The sequence below is a fragment of the Oryzias latipes genome, chromosome 22 (genome assembly GCF_002234675.1).
Source record: "Oryzias latipes chromosome 22, ASM223467v1".
NCBI lineage: Eukaryota > Metazoa > Chordata > Actinopteri > Beloniformes > Adrianichthyidae > Oryzias > Oryzias latipes.
Window position 1 is genome coordinate 9,367,317 of NC_019880.2, and position 18,406 is coordinate 9,385,722.

Below are 18,406 nucleotides of genomic sequence, written 5' to 3' on the forward strand. Positions count from 1 at the left end.
CTGCTCAATCAGCCTTTGACAATATTCAACACATTATCCTCCAAGGCTTGTCATTGCAGTTGCTACAGGAATAAATCAATGCTTTGTGTGTGTGTGTGTGTGTGTGTATTTGCATGACTGTTTCTTCATCATAGAGATGTGCACTTACCTTGTCAGCATTTGTCACTCCATCCTCAGTAGTGCTCTGGCCATTCTGTCAAAAAAGCAGATGTGAGAAATTGTCAGTTTGCGTGGTGATGAATCACACGTCTATTAAAAAGAAAAAAGATACATGATATTGTAGGTCATGTGTAAAACTGAGTATGTGGGAACCTGCTAATCTGATGCTGACGCAAAAGAGCACAGCCTTTGTCAGTTCTCCCACAGGTGAGCATCCTCGAAAAGAGTAATCACTGTTATTTGTAAAACAATGCCTTACCCCTGGAAGTGGCGTAAATGAGCGCAATGCTCATGTGGGAGAGCAGGGCAAAGCCAACTTGGAGCATAAAGTGAGGTTCGAGTCCGGTTGCATCTCATTTGGTTGCCCACGAAGACAACAATGACAGGAAGCAAAATGTGACTAAATAAATAAAGCCTATGAACACATATGACAATATAAATCATACTAGAAACTTATTAATGCCATGTGGGTTAATGTTCAACCCACACTGATGATCTTTTGATTCATTTTAAAAGGGTCCTTAGTGGATTAATAATGAACGTGCTGTTTTTAGCAAAAAACAAAAAACTGTTGTTTTCTAGGATATAGACTATGTCTGAATTTCTTCCCTACTTCTTAACCACTAAAAAACTACAGTGCTGGACTACCTAGTGCCCTAGATTTGAAAAACAATTGGGAACCCAAGCTCACAAGTTTTTTTTTTTTTTTTTTTTTTAAACAGCAAATATGATTTCCAAAAATAAAAATCTAATAAGCATGAACATTTTCAAAGAACTGTGTTCTAAAGAGGAAAACTTGGATGGTTTAAAGAGAAAAAAAAGTGATTACACTTGTTTTCATATGAAGCCCACCGAGATGACTATTGTTGTAAATATTGGAGTATATAAATAAAAGTGAATTGAACATGAAAACACAATGCATGTGCTCTACATTTATCAATCTAGTGAGCATTAATGCACACTTGTTTTTCACAGAGACTTCTGGGAAATTTCTAGGGCACTGGGTTTTGGAAGTGGAGATTTGGACAACTCTACAAAATGGCGAACACTACAGTGAGTGAGTAGTGAAGGAATTCATACAATCATAGTTTCTGCAGAGCGACAGTAGTTCATTAAAAATTCAGCTCTGAGTTTTAGGCGGGGCTGTTGGGGTGGAGCAACCCCACCCCCCATTCTCTTGATTTTAAATCAAGAAGTACATCATCAGAAAAATGCCACAAGAAAAGGTTAAAAACAGCAAAAACACGATTTTCCACGGGGTGGGTCTTTCCATTTTAACCATGGAATGAACCATTTTTTGCCAGGTTAAAGGACAGATTACCGTAGATTATTCGGTGTCAGTGGGCTATGCTACATAGCATGTACCAATAATTAATGAAGTCAGATTTGACTAATTTTATAATTTAAATATAGATCTTGTAACAAAAAATGTTTTTTGCATTGATGTTTTCTGTCTCAGTGCACATTTCTGCAAAAAAGTGTGCACTAGAATTTTTGCATAGAAAAAAAAGGACCAAACATCCGTTGCCTTGAGAGAACCCAAATAGTCTTCCTGTATCCTTTCCGCTTTTTGCTTAGTTTTGGTCGCTATAGAGGGTTGACCCTCATAATTTTTACTTCCTCCCTGCCCTTTTCCCCTTCCTTCTCACTATACAAAATAAGAAGGACAGACCACGGAAAACCAGCTGCCTTTATAGTCAAACGATAAAATATCAATAGGGGCAAATGGTTCAAAGTGTAGAAGGATGCAAAAGAAGAATCAGGAAATTTGGTTTGTATAAAGATTCAGAATCCAACTTTATGTCTCAATAAAACTTAAAATATATCTTCTGTGTAAAGAAAATGTTTGCAAATGAAGTTTTTTTCTGCCCTACTTCTTCATTTCCCAACATGCAATACTGCTTCGTGTAATTTTTCCTTTTTCAGCTAATTTTTTTACAATTCAACAGCTGGTTGGACTATCTGGATTTGTAGATTTTTTTTTTTTTTTTTTATTTAGCTTCCCATGCAAAATAAAATACAGGGAAGGCACACCGAAGTTAACAGAAGAACTTCTAGTTTGTTGGTGTCTTGTAAGACTGACAAACCATCTGCTGCATTATTGGTTAATTTAATGGACTACAATTGAAGACTGAAGACATGCAAACTAATATGACATAGAAATTTGTTATAAACATTGACATTTTAAGTCTGATGCCACCGTTTTAAAAGGATATGACATCAACAAACCCCGGTAAACAGGAAGCACATACAAACCACCCTGAACGTTGTTGGAACATATAAAGTTCTTGTAAAGATGAAAATGTCAAAAGTTGGTGAATAGACACTTTGCACTATCCCCTTGAGGTTGCTAAATAAACCCCACTTTGCATTAGTTGGTAACCTTTTTCAATGAGCTTCAATCAGGATCAAAAAGGTCAACTCTAAGTCAAAGGTTTCATACTATTTTAAATGAAATTCTGTGACAAGAATTTCAAAGTTTTTGACCTGAAAATAAATGAATTTTATAAAAACAGAAAATTTGATTTCATTCAAAAGGTACTAACAAATAAATAATGATCTACCTATAAAACACAATATGCTATTCTTGGCAAAACAAGAAAATGTGCATTTTACGTTTTGTGTACTTAATTAAGCATAAAGTAAGGTGGTGGTTGTATAATGTGGGTGGTAATACACAGGATGGCTAAATAAGCATTCTCCAGTTATGTCCTGGAAATGCAAACACTTGCTAAATGAAAGATTTTAAGAGATAGACAGTATAGCTTATTTACATTTTTGTCCGGACACTATGTACTTAAAAATGTTATGCTGCTGAATTTAAAATGTACAATAGATCAATCTAAATGCAGAAATTTACTGCATCCAGACGTAAATCTATTAACATTTGAACCTTGTTAGCTCCTTGCTTAGGTTAAATGGTCCATTTATTGACTTTTGCTCTCTAAATTGGTTTCTCCTGAGCAGGAGCAAAGGCGTCTACATCTACATTCAACTCCATGAGAACATAAATGTCAATTTTAGTCAACTCCCTTAAAAAGCAGTTTAGAAAAACGGAATAAATCAACAGCTTGATAAATTAGACTAGTTAGAGTGAATTTTAAAGTGACTGTTTCCACGGAGTGCATTTATAAATTCACGATTTAAACAGATGAAAGCAGTACGGCGTTGTAACTAGGCAACTGAGATACAATAAGAAATCTTTTTCTCTTTTTGCACAAAATTCAGATACACTTTGTGGGATTTCATTAAGCAGCCTCTCAGAAAGAAAAATAAATATTTTTAACTTTTTTTCAAAAGTATTTTTAAGTTTCTTCAAACACAGGTAAGGTTTGCGCTGAGCTAGAAAAAGGTTCTCCTTCACAAGAAATCTGCAGCACTTTTCAAAGGTAGGATTAGAAACTTAACCTGGTATATCTAAAGGTCAAAAAGGTTGAAGAAATCTTTCTTTTTGAAGGGTGGGGGCGTGTTAAGTGTCTACCTGTGTTATCAGGTTTTCACATGCCCACACAGTTATGCCACCCCCACCAAACTGCTCACCATTGGTGCACACCCAATTTTACTGCAGCGACAGGAGGATACACACCCACAATGCATCTGACCTGAAAACACGCAGGTTTGTAACACTGAGGGCCACACCTACCGAGCAAACACACACATTCCCTCTTTTCACTCGACTTTCTCCCTCATTTTCTTGGCTTGTGCAGTCTTGCTCGGAAAAACCAAGTTCATCCAGTTTTGCTGAATAAGTATTTCTACTTCAAAATTTCTTCTTAACCCATATACACAGTCAAAATACACCATTCTGTAACCTGTTTAATTGCAAAGATGCATTCTAGTGAAGTCTAGATGTTTTAAAAGTTATCTTATTTACTATTTTGTCAAATATTCTTTTTAGAAGGGCAAGACAATTTTTTTTCATTTCTGTTCCTGCATAATAACAGCCGGGGAAAATGGACAAACTGATCATTTCTTAAAGAGACGTCATCCAGCACAGTCCAGCAGTCTGAACCACAGACAGACACATCAACAGGGGCCTTTTTCCAGCCAGGAAACAAACTCAGCTGACATTTAGGTTAACCTTACCATGACAACATGTCTAAACCTAAGGAAAGCACAGCTGTCATCAGTAACAATGCTCATTCCAGTCAGAAAAATGATCAACATTTCACTTTTGCCATCAGGTTGTACATCAACATTCCTTTTTTAAATGAACTCACAAGATCTGGATGGCATGTAAATGTAGTGAACCTGAAAGTTTAGATAAAAAAATCCAATGATGAAATTTTCTTCTAGCGCTGAATTGAAGAAAATGTCCGCTGATGGCACTACTAAAAAATACCTAAGGCGGTTTCCAGCGCCCTCTCAAATTTGTGTTGTGATTGCAAATAAAGTTAATGTTTTGACTGAAATCAGCAAAGGTTATCACTTATTCAGCATACTGCCTTCTTCCAGTGAAAGCAAAGCGTAGAAACCTTTTCAGCATATTTCAAGGAGATGTTGACCAAAAAGCATCTGACCCTGGGGTCTAAAATCTATCATGCACTTTTCATTCTTGTGAATTTCCAATTGAAACACAACCTCCCTGCCAACGTTTGCCTTAAAAACAAAAATGAAAAGAATACCCTGGGGCTAGCTAGTCTGTCAGACTTGTTCTAGGAGTTTGTAAAGAACTTGGTCCAATTAAATATATATAATGATGCTTTTGTTGTTTTTAGCACATTCTTGTGACACTTCTCATGATGGAGGACATAAATAAAGAATATTAAGCTTAAAACTGTGTTGCTGAGAATTTAAACATATTAAAATTGTTGTGAATCAGATGGAAAAGTTGCAGTTTGAAATAGCTTGTAGTTGTTACAACAAATTTAAAATCATCGGGCCACAAGCTTCCTGCTCCGCTCCAGTCTGATGCATCCACTTGCAGACGCCTAGATCCATGTACTTTTCTTGTTTTCCTCATCTGTACTGCTGGATTGCTCCTATATTGCTCTCCTTTTCTGTTGCACCAGTAATGTTAGGTTGGGAGTGTGAGCTAGCAGGAGGAAGTGTAAACATATGGATGGTGGGAAGTAGGGGCGGGCTTACTCCGCCTTGACAGTCCCTCTCGCAACTCGTAGGTGAATTTCTAATAAACTTCTGCAGAAACTATGTCTTAGAAAACGACACAGGTTTTTGGATTTTTGGCTGAAAGCTGTAAAATCATAATTGAAAGACCACTAGGAATGCTTTGAAAGTAGTTTAAAAGATGATTGGAGTGAAACTATAAATAGCATGCATCTGCAGCACCATCAAAAACTAAATGAAATTCATACTTTATGTGGTTCAAACAACTCAGATTGAAATCAATCAAACTGCATCAGTAGTGGAAATCTGCAATAAATGTCAGCATGATTTAAAACTGAGAGGACCTGTCATGTATTGGTGGCTGATGCTGATGACTCATCTGGAGTAGGAAAAGCAGAATGACTGAGCGGCTTTTATAGGAGATGAATCACCAAATAAGTTTATTCACAACAGAGGTGGATTGGTAATGAATTACAGGGCTCAGAGCAAACAAATCTTTTTGAACGGCCCATTTTGCACATTCTTCATGGTATCACAGAACTGCGTTTAACTGCAATTTAACTGCTTGCTATTCGTGATACCTTTGCCTGAGCAATGAAACTGGTTTCTCATCAAGTTTCGCTGGCACTTTATCTTTTTCTTTATCAAAACAATGGAGAACTGTGTTTGTATTTAAACACGGCAGTAATTTAAAACTCGCCTTCTGCTGTTCACATCTCTGGAAAGTGTCGTTTGTCCCATCTGTCCATGATGACCCATGGCTCAGCCTGACTTTGCACTCTCCCCATGATGTTCACTGGCATGCCCTCCAGGCTTACTCACTCTTTCGGCACAATCAATCCGAACCTTTAGCAGTCTCTCACTGCCTTCAGCAACCACAGAGGGCAGCTGGTTGGTAGGCTCATGACGGAGACAAACGGCATTCATCCAACCCAGTGAGTTGTGCGATCGAATTCATTACAGAAACTAAATCTCAGGAAGCACGCCTGTAACACAAGTCGAAACGCAATATGTATATGCAGCTGGGATTCAACACAATGAGTTTTTAATCCCATATTTACATAATAAAGTTGGAACTAGAATGGTAAAAAATGATGGGTTTTTCTGGGTATAAATTTAGTGCTGTTCACAGGCTTTGCTTCACCATCTGCTTGGCTGTGACAGGCTACTCGCATGCTGCAAAACACCAGAGGAAACTGAGCTAGCCATTTCATGGAAGACACCATCTTTAAATTGCATAGTGATTCATTCTTTTTGGATTTTCTGAAGGTTTTTTTCAAATATTCACCTTTTTTTTTTCGCACCTCAATTTGGCAAAGCTCTAGAGTATTCAGGGATCATCCGAAAACCCAGAAGCTCTAATCAAATTATTATGAATATTATCCAGGCAGAAAAGGAGCTTCATTCATAAATCAAGCTCCTGTTGAGCTGATTGAGGACACTGCTTAATGCAGAGCTACTCATTAGTGAGATCAGAAGCACCAAAAAACACTGAGGCGCTATCGCACACATAACCGCTCGCATAACTGGCAGAACAATTCCAGGGAGGAAAATTGCTTGATCACCTCAAAGAATTAAAGGGCCACTGGTTGCTTCCACACTCAGTTCAGTTCACCATAATTTAATCTGATGAGAAGATCTTAATGGGATGCATCCATATTCATGAAGAAGCAATCAGCCTGTTCAGGGAGCTCTTTGTGGGTTTATGAATAATGATGCTGCATTTCAGAAACGGGGGTACATGCATCACTGTAGTCCTAGATACTTCTGCAAGTTCTGAAAATACTGCAAAACAATCTGGAGTTGCATTCAGGGAAAAAAATATTAAGCCTAAAAAGTATAGATCATTTAAACTAGATCAATTTGAACTTTTTGGAAAACTTTTGCACACAGGTGCTTTATTTCTCTAGATGTCTCATGAGATGCTCTTTTTCTACTTGGCAACCATGGAAACATGCTTTAGGCAGCTGTTGCACTATTTTAAAAGATTTATTTATTTAGGTTATTTTATTTATTTTTACATAAGCAGCATTTCATCTTGCAGGGTCCTCAACAGGAAAAAGTCCAAACCAATGCATAAAATGCTGAGAAAAATAGTTATTGGATGCCAACAATGGGAGTAAAAGAACTTTGTTCAAAATAGATGAGCAACTTTTGCCTGTTAAGTATTTTTTACGGATATATAATCAATTTAGGCCTGCATGTATCCTATTTTTTTATTTTATTATTAAACCTCAAGTCTCTCAAAAACAGCTCAATTTAACGCATCAGCAAATTTCCAGCAATTGTAATTCATTTGAACAAAATATATTTGGAATTAAACCCCAAAAAGAAGTCAATTAAAACAAAGCAACCCTGGACTCTTATTACCTCTGTCTCCAGTTGCACCAGTTCCATTTGGGGCCATGGTTCTGCGATTTGTGCAAGAGGCATTTTCGCCGGATCTTCAGTTTCCCCTCAGCTGTCCTTCCGTGACTTAAGTCTCCCCAGATTTGTCAGTTGCGCTCTCGTCCGTTCAGAGAAGCTGGTTGCTCAGGTCCCAAGTCCAGCAGGAGCGGATTTATCAGCACTTTGTCCTCAGCTCGGAGAGGAAGACGCGCACAGGGACGCAGCAGCCAATAGCCTTACAAACAATAGTAATCCCTTGATTTGATTTAAGCGCCGCTCGGTCGCTTGGGTTTTGAAAAGTAACGCTGAAAGGCGCAGAAAGAGAAAACAGCCTCGTCCTTCCTGCCAGGTGAGCTTCGTGGAAGCCCCCGGTTCTGCGTCTGACAGGCAGGAGCGAAGAGATTCAAGCTCCTTTAATTATCAGAGCTCCGCAGAACTAAAGATACTATGAAATTGGCCGGATTTTGCGCAATCTTTTGCGTTCGAAGTCGCACCAGTCAGAAATTGACGCCTTTCTTCTTCGTGATTTTGCTTTTCCAGGTCAGAAAGCGACGCGTTCCCAGTTCCAGCGCGGAGACCTCAGTGGGCCTCCCGTAGTACGAGCCGTCTCCAACTCCAGCAGCTATTGGCACGCTCCAACTGGCTTTTATCCAGCCCCCTTTTTCCTTGCTTGTTCCGCCCAAGTGCGATCGCGCCATCATCTGGCGGAGTAGTCAAACAGCAAATACGTAATGCAGATGGAGGGCAGCTATTAATGAGAGCTGCTGAATGTCTTTCATGCGTTTTGGTGCAGCAACTTCCCCGCGCAAGAGGCTCCAGAGGAGCGCATCCACTGACTGTGTTCCAGTAAATGAACGAGCACATTTCACTTCACCATTTGAATTTAAAAAGATGTAGTTTTAGGTCTAAAAATGACACTGGAAAGCAAAATTACATAATTTGGATTGCACAATATCCGTGATGTGAAGGACAAGTTGAGAGAGGAGGACCCTCCAGGGGGAGAGATTGGGTCCTGACCAGTCCACCTCTTCTTTCACTGACAGCAGCTCTCATAAAGGTTCTTGTAATCTTTAGTAACATAATGCATCCCATCCACCCTCATCAGTTCTCATTCACTGCAGAGTGGATTTTGCTCATGGCCAGCTTTGGTTACTATTGGCAACTGGAGGGCATACAACTGTCTTCCTTTGTTGGTTCGATGCGTTTTTGATTAACATTCAGTGACAAAAATGAAACCTTGCACACCAAAGAAATGGCTTTAGAATCGACTTAATCAGTAAATCGATACAATCCAACCTGACTGATTTGTCTGAAGCAAGCTGTTAATTAAATTGACCTATAAAATTAAATAAATAGATTGAATTAATATTGGAAAATACCATTTGGATTGAGGCATGCTAGGTTTATTTAACTATGACAACACGTGTAATGACATCAAAACTGATCAGGCCATCATTGCAGTCCAATATGTGGAAACAATTTGAATTTAGCAAAGACATGTGACCATTCAGTGGGGTAAATTGTTCTAATAATGTTCCCTTTGTATTATTTTGAAAAAGAAAGTGGGCTGAACTTTATGAAACTAAAATGTGAATGGATTTGCCATTAATTGTTGTTTACTTGTTTGTACTCATATTTCATTTACACTTGATTATCTTCCAAGACATACAAGGAATATGGAAAACTTCACCTGCACTGTTCAGTGTTTATTTCTGAGTCACATTGGTTAAATTTTTGGCTAGAGATGTCCTGGACCCATTTTAGGTCAGTAAATCGGATCGTTCAAAATGAACCAATATCGACTATGAATCATATCGGCAACCACAAATTATGAAATTAATGGAATTGTTGTTAAAGTGGATCATAACACCCCTATATTCAACACCTGCTTTGATATGCCTTCCTGAATGCGAAATGCTGCTGCATGGCCTCTCTTTTCCATTCTAATGCTTGTCGTCTGGTTAGTACCCAAGCTGGAGGACGGGTCACTTTCCTCATTGTGTAACCTCACCATATTCTGTGGCTTTTGGACTTTGTATCCAAGCTGCGATTGCAACACTTCTTTTTATTTTCACTTCAGAGAAAAACTGCTACACTCATTCATGTCTGAATGCCCACGCAACACAGAGGGAAGCCAGGAAAACAGACAACATGTTGATTTCTCCTCTTCCTTTCCCTCCAGTGAGTGGATTTAAAGCAGCAAAGTGGTCAAAAGAGGAGATTGGTGCACATATGAGCTCATGAGTTTGTCTCTGTGATGGATGTGCAGCTGCAGGAAACTCTCACGGCACCCCATAATGCAATGCTGCTGTTTATCATTTAGCGCCGCCACAAATGTCCTCCCTCGCGCCCCATCATTCCTCCACCCTTTATATGTATAAATCAAGTTGTCTCTTTAATTGTCTTTGTGATTCATGAATTTTGTTTAGTGTTTTCAGGGGGAAAAATGTTAGTATTTTATACAAATATTGGAATAATTCAGGAATGCACTGAAGACACAAGTTTTGACACCGACCTTTAGGGACTTAATTCCTGTTAATGAAGCTTCAGTGATTTCACAGGTGACACTTATAGAATCATTTATTTGAATAGGGGGGACAGCGCATATTAATAAACATTTCTGTCAATATGCCAGAGTTAGCCAAAGGGCTATTTTTCATCTGCAGTCCCTGGGAAGATGTTAAAAATCACCCTAAAAGATCAAAGTAAAATTACATATTTACATAACATTACATATATATATTAAACAATGCATTCAATAAAATAAGCAGTTAACCTAAAATCAAATTAATGATAAAACAATCCAAAAACAGAAAAATGTAAGAACATACGTGCACATAAAAGACATGACAGTAATGAGGATCAGTGAGAGGAAATGTACTCAGTGTTGACAGCTCTGATTGTCAATGAGCCATTTCTTTAATTGTGTCTTGAATAAATGATATGTGTTTTGATTTCTGATACTAACAGGTGTGAAGTTCCACTCAGTAGCAGCTCTAACAGAAAAAGCGGTCTGACCAAAAGCGCTTTTTCTGAAGGGAATGATACAGTCTCCTCTGACTGCACTCCGAGTTCTGCTGTGATCTGCTGTCCGGATGTTAACAAACTGGTGAAGAGGAGGGGATGATAAGCCATGAAGGATTTTGTACATGAGACAGAGATTTGAAAATTTGACCATGTTATGACTCAGACATCTCCCCCAGCATGCAATCAGTATACCCCCCCCCCCCCCCCGCTTCCATACACATGCACCCGCACAGCAAAAAATGAAGCACCATGGGAAATCTGACTCAGCCAAGCCTAACAGGCGTGTAAAGCAGAACTCCTCACAGATGTAGGAGCTGACAGCTGAGAAATGTGTTTATCAAGGAGCTGAGAAACAGCTAGGATGCGCGACATGACGGACGACAGAGTTGCTCCCCGAACAACATGTTTGCAAATCAGATAAACTGACATGGAGATGACACTGTTGTTTAACCTCAATTTCAGCTGAAGTTGAAAAACACAGAAGAATAAGGCGGAAGGTGTGCGGTGATAAGTGTGCAGAGGGAGAAATAATGAATCATAACATATAGTTCCCTGTGCAGCTGTAAACAGAGCACTTAAAATGCAAATAGCTGCATGTTCTAACTGCAAACTTTTAAAATGAGGCCAAAAAAATGAATGAATCCATTGATAAGAACGTCCGCTTTCTTATTTTCTCTTTTCCAGTCCTTCAACTTTTGAATGATTAATAAAGAGATTCTCATTTCTGAAGCTCCATCCGGTTATTTTTAGGTTCCGGCAGAACATTCTCAAGGTTTCTGTGCACAATACACAAGCTCAATTCAGAATTCCACTGCGCAGTAAGTAAACTACATGAGCGGTTTAAAATTCTTAATCCTGAAATCCTTAACTCTGTGCTGAAACCAAAACATAATATCAGAAAATATTTTTGAAACAAAACTACAGTGACTATAACTTTGGATCATTTGTTTAAAGACCCATTCTAATGAAATTGGTGTTTTTAAAACGTTCCTGTGGCATTTTTCTCTTGATGGAGGACATATATAAAGAAAATAAGGCTTAAAAGGGAATTTCTAAGTATTTCTTTATTCAAATAGTTGTGAATCAGGCGCAGACGATAATATAAGGTTGGAAAAAGCTTGTCGGTTTGACGTAGAATATACTAAAGTTCCCTGCTCCGCTCTATTCTGATAAATTACTCCACACCAGTAGTCCCACCCACAATTCAGAGCCAAATTTCAATTGAATTACTGCCCCTCTGCAGAAACTATGTCCTAGAAAACCACACAAGTTTTTTGATTGAGACCAAAAACAACATAATCATAATTAGAAGACCACTGAGGACGCTTTTAACACTGGATCAAAAGATGATCGGCGTGGGGCTTTAACATTCTTTGTTACAGTTATAATTACCCTAACAAATATAATCCCGAAACACAAAGTTCAGTGAGCGTGTGAAGTGAAAGACTTGGTAAAAAAAAGAATAATTAATTAGTTGATGCAACACCTCCAATAAGCTTTCAGTTTTAGACCAGGATGTCCTTGTGTTACAGCAACACACCAGAAACAGCAGTGCTGCCCACGAATTCTAACAGACGGCACATAACCACTTACTGCCGGCCTTTTATGATCTAAAAAACATCTCACACCCCAGAGTGTGTCAGGTTTCAGAGGAAGGACTGTAAGATCTTTGGTAATAATTCCCTCTTAACTGTGCTGGCTGAGTGTACGGTGCTGGGAGAGCGGCACAGAACTAATTAATTAGCTGATCCATAGAGGGGCAAGAATAATGATCCAATCAGCGCTGACCGGCTATAGCGGGAGGAGATGGTAATGCGATTATTCAAGGGCCTTTTCTGGGCTATTGCTGCAAAGAGATGAAGCTCAAATTGTGTCATTGTACTTCAAACATCAGTGGAGCTGTGATTTATCACAGAAACGGCTCACGGGGCAGGCCAGCAGCAGATGACGTATGGCTGTAATGTTGATTAGTAAGTCAAGCAAATAAGCAAGGGGGAGGACTGAGGACACAAACTGTTGTTATTTGTCTTTGTCATTACCACTGTATTCCTTGTTCATAACCATATGAGTCTGAGACACTGTCAAGTACAAAACTGCACGTTCAGACATGAATTTGTACTTCAGGTATTTGGGCTGGGCCAGGGATGGAAAAAAAACAGAGGCGTACATAGAGCAGCACCAATTAAACACTATAATAAATCATAATGTCACTGGCTTTTGTTGTGAGATGAGCCAGACCTTCAAACAAAACAAGAAAAATAATACCAAAGTAGGATTTTTGGTTAGAAAATGCTATATTCTATTACTAACACAAAAAGCACTATTAGGCAAATTGTGCTTAGAAAGATTGAATAAAAATTCAGCACACTAAATGTTCTGCTAAATGAAATGAGTTTCAGTCTGTCACAAAAGAAGAGATGTCTCACACATCATTTTGGATTTTTCCCCCCACATTTCTGCACACATTAGTACAAAAGAATGCTCAACAATCCCTCATTTATTATTACTAATAGCTTTTCCTGCTACAATCATTTTTAAAAACGTTATGTAAAAGAGATTTTAAAGCTATTTTGTTCGGGTTTGTTGAGGTTCTGTTTTTACTTTCCCCCCCCCCAAATAGCTTTAAACAAGTCTTTGTCCCATTAGGCAATGAAGGATAATTCCTAAAAAGGAGCACAAATGACAAATCCCTCTGCCAATTTGCCTGTCATGTTCTGTCAAACCATTTTGTTTTTCTGTGACAATGTTTCTTCTTCTGTTGAAGGGCAAAAACGGCAGGGGGAGCCACATGTCAGAGGGCAGCTGTTTGATGAACATGTGCCTTCATCAGTTCATGCCCTTTTGTGCTGCCAAAAATTTAAAAAGAGCATTTGTGGGAACTTTTCGCCAGACGTGAAATATAACCAATGAGTTTTGGGGATTAATAATGGGTGCTAAATCTCACACATAAACTAAAAAAGGTGAAATAATTTAAAAACTACCTAAAACTACTTAAAAAAATACTTTGAAGCAACTAATTAAACTCTTTTTTGAAAAACTTGGATGGATTCATATAGTGTGTGTCTCAGTAGATGTAAATTTATGATTAGGAATAATAATAATGGCAAAATTTGCACGTGTATCCATTACAGAACATATGGATCTCTTTTACTTTTTAATTTTCCAATCAAGTCATGATTAATCTTTCAAAGTTTGATATATCAATGTATAGACATATGCATTTTGTTTCTCCTCTTTAGTATTCTTTTTGTTTTGATTTCTTAATATAAAATCAAATCTGGTTTTCATTATTTATGTGACTAAAATTTCAAAATAAAAGACTTAAAATATTGTTACTTATTTAGGGGCTTTCAATAAAAGTACATTTAAAAAACTTTTTTGCTTGCCATACTTATGCATTAAGAAGTTTATGAGTCTGTTTATGTGATTCCGACATTTTCTGGGTATTATTCAGTATGAATGAGGAAAAACATCAATAAGGGTATTGTTTTTGTCAAAGCCTGAAGCCACGCAGCAGAGCTGAGAGGAGAAAAACACAACTTTTTCTAAAAGTGTGCAGTAAAGAGGATTAGGCTGGTCTTTTTTAGACGTTTTCTTGATTATATATATATATATATATATATATATATATATATATATATATATATATATATATATATATATATATATATATATAAAGAGTGACTGTGAAGATGAAAACGGCAAAACAACCTAGGAGGTGTACAGTTTTGTGAATTTAACATGAAGACAAACAAGACGGAAGTTTAAAATCCTTAAAGTTGCGGCAACTTTCAAACATTGAGTTCCTTCAAGGAGGGAGGGGAATGGTAGAAAGGGAGGGCTGCAGCCACAGGATTACGCATCAACTCTATTGGCTGACAGCCGGGAGGGGGGCAGACTACCTGTACCTGTGAGAAGGAGTGCCAGTCGTCATCGTCCGACTCCAAATTTGGATCAACTTTTCCTTCTTCCAGGAGTCCGAACAGGTAGAAGTCGACTAGGACAGCCGGAAGGTGAACGAGCGACTGCAGCAGGACTCCGAACATGGAGCCTATTGCGTCCTGGAGCGAGCGCAGAGTCACCGAGTGGCTCCAAGGTGAGGAACATTCTTTCTTTTTTCTCTTCCCTCACCCCTCCTGTCCTTCTCCGCTCACGGCTTTATCCCATCAAGGCTCACACTCTGTTGGATCAAAAATAGAATCAAGCTGGCAAATCCTATTGGAAGTGAAAGGTGGAGGAGGTGGAATGAGGAAGTGAAGAAGACCTACACGCGCAGCTCTGATCAACAAGTCCAAGCTGAGTTTGGCCCTCTGCTGATCTTGTTTTATCACTGATTTATGTTGGTGTTTACCAGACAACCAGAACGACCTGTGAGAGCCCTTTACACACCAAAACTATTAGACTATTAAACAATTTCTACTATTTATCACTATTTCTTAATTTTATCTTTTATTTAAATTCATTTAAAATACATCCCTATCTGTTTTTTTTAACATAGTCACATATTCAAAGACCCATTCAAATGAAACTCATGTTTTTGATGTTTTTAACACGTTTTTGTGGCATTTTCATGATAGATTGAGAAAATTAAGCTTAAATTGCATTTCTGAGTATTTCTTTTTTCAAATCATTGTGAATCAGGAGCAGATGAAAAAATAGCAGTTGGAAAAAAGCTTGTAGCTTGTAGTGACGTACAATTGGAGGGCCACAAGCTCCCTGCTCCTCTTCATTCTGATGCATCCACTTGCAGGAAAAAAGATCAATGTACGTCTTGGCTTTTCTCGTCAGAGCTGGCGTCTGTATCAAAACTGTATGGCTGGATAGCTCCAATATTGCTCGCCATTTTTGTTGCACTAGAAAAGTTAAGTTTGGATTGTAAACTAGCGGGAGAGAGTGTAAACATATGGATGATGGGAAGTGTGGGCAGGCTTACACTTCGCCAACGGTCCACTCAAAGGTGAGTTTCTGATGAACTACTGCTGCTCTGCAGAAACTATGTCCTAGAAAAAGACAGGTTTTTGATTTTGTCTGAAAACTGCATAATCATAATGAAAAGACCACAAGGAACGCTCTAAAATAGATTAAGAGGATTGGAGTGGGACTTTAACCATACAGGTTAGAACTGACTCCACTTTGACCCCTATTGCACAGTTATCAGTTTTATAATCATTTCAATAACGACAAAAATTTTAAACAATATTTGCCACCTTATGGAAGTGGTTTGAACTCTTTTTTGAACTCTGCAAGAACATGCTGCTTGTTTTCTTTTTTAAGTTTAAGAAAAAAGCTTTCCCGAGAAATGCTGAATCGTTATTGTATTTTTGTTTAAACATAAGGCAAAAACTGCATATTTTTTTCCACACTCACTAGTGTTTTTAAGTCTGAGAACTTGGCAAAGTAGATTTGTCCTTTTTTCATGCCCCCACTTGCATGCGATCCCCTTGACAGCGACTCTTCAGATGATATCTGTGCCCAGTTTGTGCTTCAGACATCCGCTGTCGTTTTGTGGCCAGGTCTTGATGCCCCCATAAATCAGTACCCAGTCTCAGAATGGCACTTATCGGGTGTGGAACTGCTCCAGTTGACTTCCCAGGACTTGGAGAGGTTGGGAATCCATAAGATTGGACACCAGGAGGTGATTTTGGAGGCTGTGGAGAAACTCTGTACTTTGGTGAGTGATGCCAGTCTTCCTGCTTGAAATAGCTGTCTGTACAGTAGTGGAATGCTGTACATCCAAGGTTACATGCTAACAAGTTACATGTTTGGTTTCATTTTAAAAGTAGTTATAGTTTTCACTTTTGTCTGAAAACGGTTCAGTACTCTTACAGGCTATTTACTGTTTTTATTGTTACAATTATACACTGACATATACAAATATAGAAATCAGTATTTGCAGAACACTGAAATGTAATTATATGATTAATAATACCATTATATATTTACATTTATTCAGATCTGCCATCATATATTTGAAAATACAGACATCTTTGACATAAAAAAAAACATCCTACAAATTCACTTTATTCTGCACATTAGTAAAAAATCTTATAAAAAAAAAAAACAGCATAACAATTTACCAATGTATCCTGGAAATCTAAGGATTTGTTTTAATGTTAAAAAATATGTATTTTTCCTTTCCTAAATGCAGACCTTAAAGACAATAAATCAAAATTATTTTAGCTGTTACTCAGTATTTTTTTAACCAATTGTGTTTTATACGTGGACTAGTAAAGTCTAAATTACTAATGGGAAGTTATAAATAATAAAGAGTAAGTGAAGGATAATAGTGGTGGGATTATATAAATCCAGTTTCTCTCACTCCTTTTCAAGCAATTAATTAAACTTTTTCTGACAAACTTGACATTCAATGGATTCAATGTGTTATGTTTTGTATTCGTAAATACATATATGTCTATTTATGATTAAGAGTAATTAAAATGGCATCATTTACATGTGTATTTGGATAAGTGTCTTCTCTTACTGTTATATTCTATTTTTCCAATTAAGTCAGGATTATTCATCCAAAGTTTGACATTTATTTATATATATATATATATATATATATATATATATATATATATATATATATATATATATATATATATATATATATATATATATATATATATATATATATATATATAAATTTATTTTGTTAGTATTTAAAAAAAAAATTATTTGATTGCTTAAAATAATTAAATTCCAATACATATTGAATGACCACCTTGAACTTCTCCTTGGGAATTATTGTTTTATACTAAAGCCACTCCTATTTAATTAATTTTTTTTGGTTACACTACATGTTTCTAATACATGTTGTGCTAAGACCATTGCACTCATCTTTTTAATTAAAAAGTTTATTTCAGGTCTTTTACTTTTAAACCAGAAGCTGGTAAAAAAAAAAAGGCATAAATACTTAAATAATACCACAGATTTGCTGCTGCATCAACTCATTCCTGCCTGAATTAATACCTTTCCACTTTGTTCTCATGTATATATCAAAGCCCCCTCTACTCAACCATATAATAGTATTATATCAATTCTAAAACCAACATCAAAGGGCTGGTTATGCTTCAGCTGCTGCTAAAGTTGATTTAGAATACACATACTGGCTTACATTTCCCTGCATGCTCATTTAAAGAAGTGCTTGTAAACAGAAAGGACTATCTTTCACATACACTCCCATTCTTCTACTCTTTCAAACTGTGAATGTAAATCCCTGCATACCCAGCTTCCATAATGGGACGTTTAGGGGTTTAGATGTGTAAGTTGGTGTTTGTGTAAGAACTGACAGCAAAGGCCAGTGCCAAGGAAAGTTCCCAATCTGGTGGCGTAACAGCCTGTAAACAGCCCACTAAAACTGCTTAAAGTGCTTGTTGTGTAGTTGTTGAAATAACTGTAATCAGATTGAGCAAAGTTACAAGTTCAACCAAAAGTCCCCCTTGAATGGATGCTTTAATTCACTGATTTGATTCACTGACATTATGCTCATTCATAAAAGCACCAAGCACGTGCAGCAAATATGAGGGGGGAGTTGACGAGGAACAACCTCTTGCGCTTGACTGCACAACAAAATAATGACAGGCGCATGAAACAAAGAACAAAAGGACTTTTGAGGTCAACTCTGCATCTGTTCACTTTATATCCTTGCAGTGACAATACAACTTTGTACATTTCCAGGTTGCTACACCATGTGCTGTAAGATAGTTTAAAAGACGATCTGTGCAGAATTCAACAAGAATTGGCTTGTTAGCCTTCTCAATAT

The 18,406-nt window shown here is 37.5% G+C and overlaps 2 protein-coding genes across 3 annotated transcripts in view; one reads left to right on the top strand and one right to left on the bottom strand.

Moving 5' to 3' along the window:
- The window catches only part of LOC101169648 (ribosomal protein S6 kinase 2 alpha), a 50,888-nt gene extending 36,177 nt beyond the window's left edge, over nt 1-14,711 (bottom strand). Inside the window, exons 1-2 of one of the 2 annotated variants that reach the window (XM_020713732.2) lie at nt 14,550-14,711; nt 149-193 (exon numbers count right to left, since the gene is read on the bottom strand). In XM_020713732.2, the coding sequence (XP_020569391.1) occupies nt 149-193; nt 14,550-14,687 (183 nt within the window). In that variant the 5' untranslated portion in view covers nt 14,688-14,711. Of the gene's footprint in view, nt 1-148; nt 194-7,596; nt 8,175-14,549 lie in introns of those variants that run through there. The other variant, XM_011490281.3, reaches the window with a different exon arrangement.
- cnksr1 (connector enhancer of kinase suppressor of Ras 1) overlaps nt 14,627-18,406 on the top strand; it is a 31,245-nt gene continuing 27,465 nt past the window's right edge. Inside the window, exons 1-2 of the mRNA XM_004082506.4 lie at nt 14,627-14,737; nt 16,155-16,312. Coding sequence (XP_004082554.1) covers nt 14,686-14,737; nt 16,155-16,312 — 210 coding nt within the window. The 5' untranslated portion in view covers nt 14,627-14,685. The remainder of the gene's footprint in view (nt 14,738-16,154; nt 16,313-18,406) is intronic.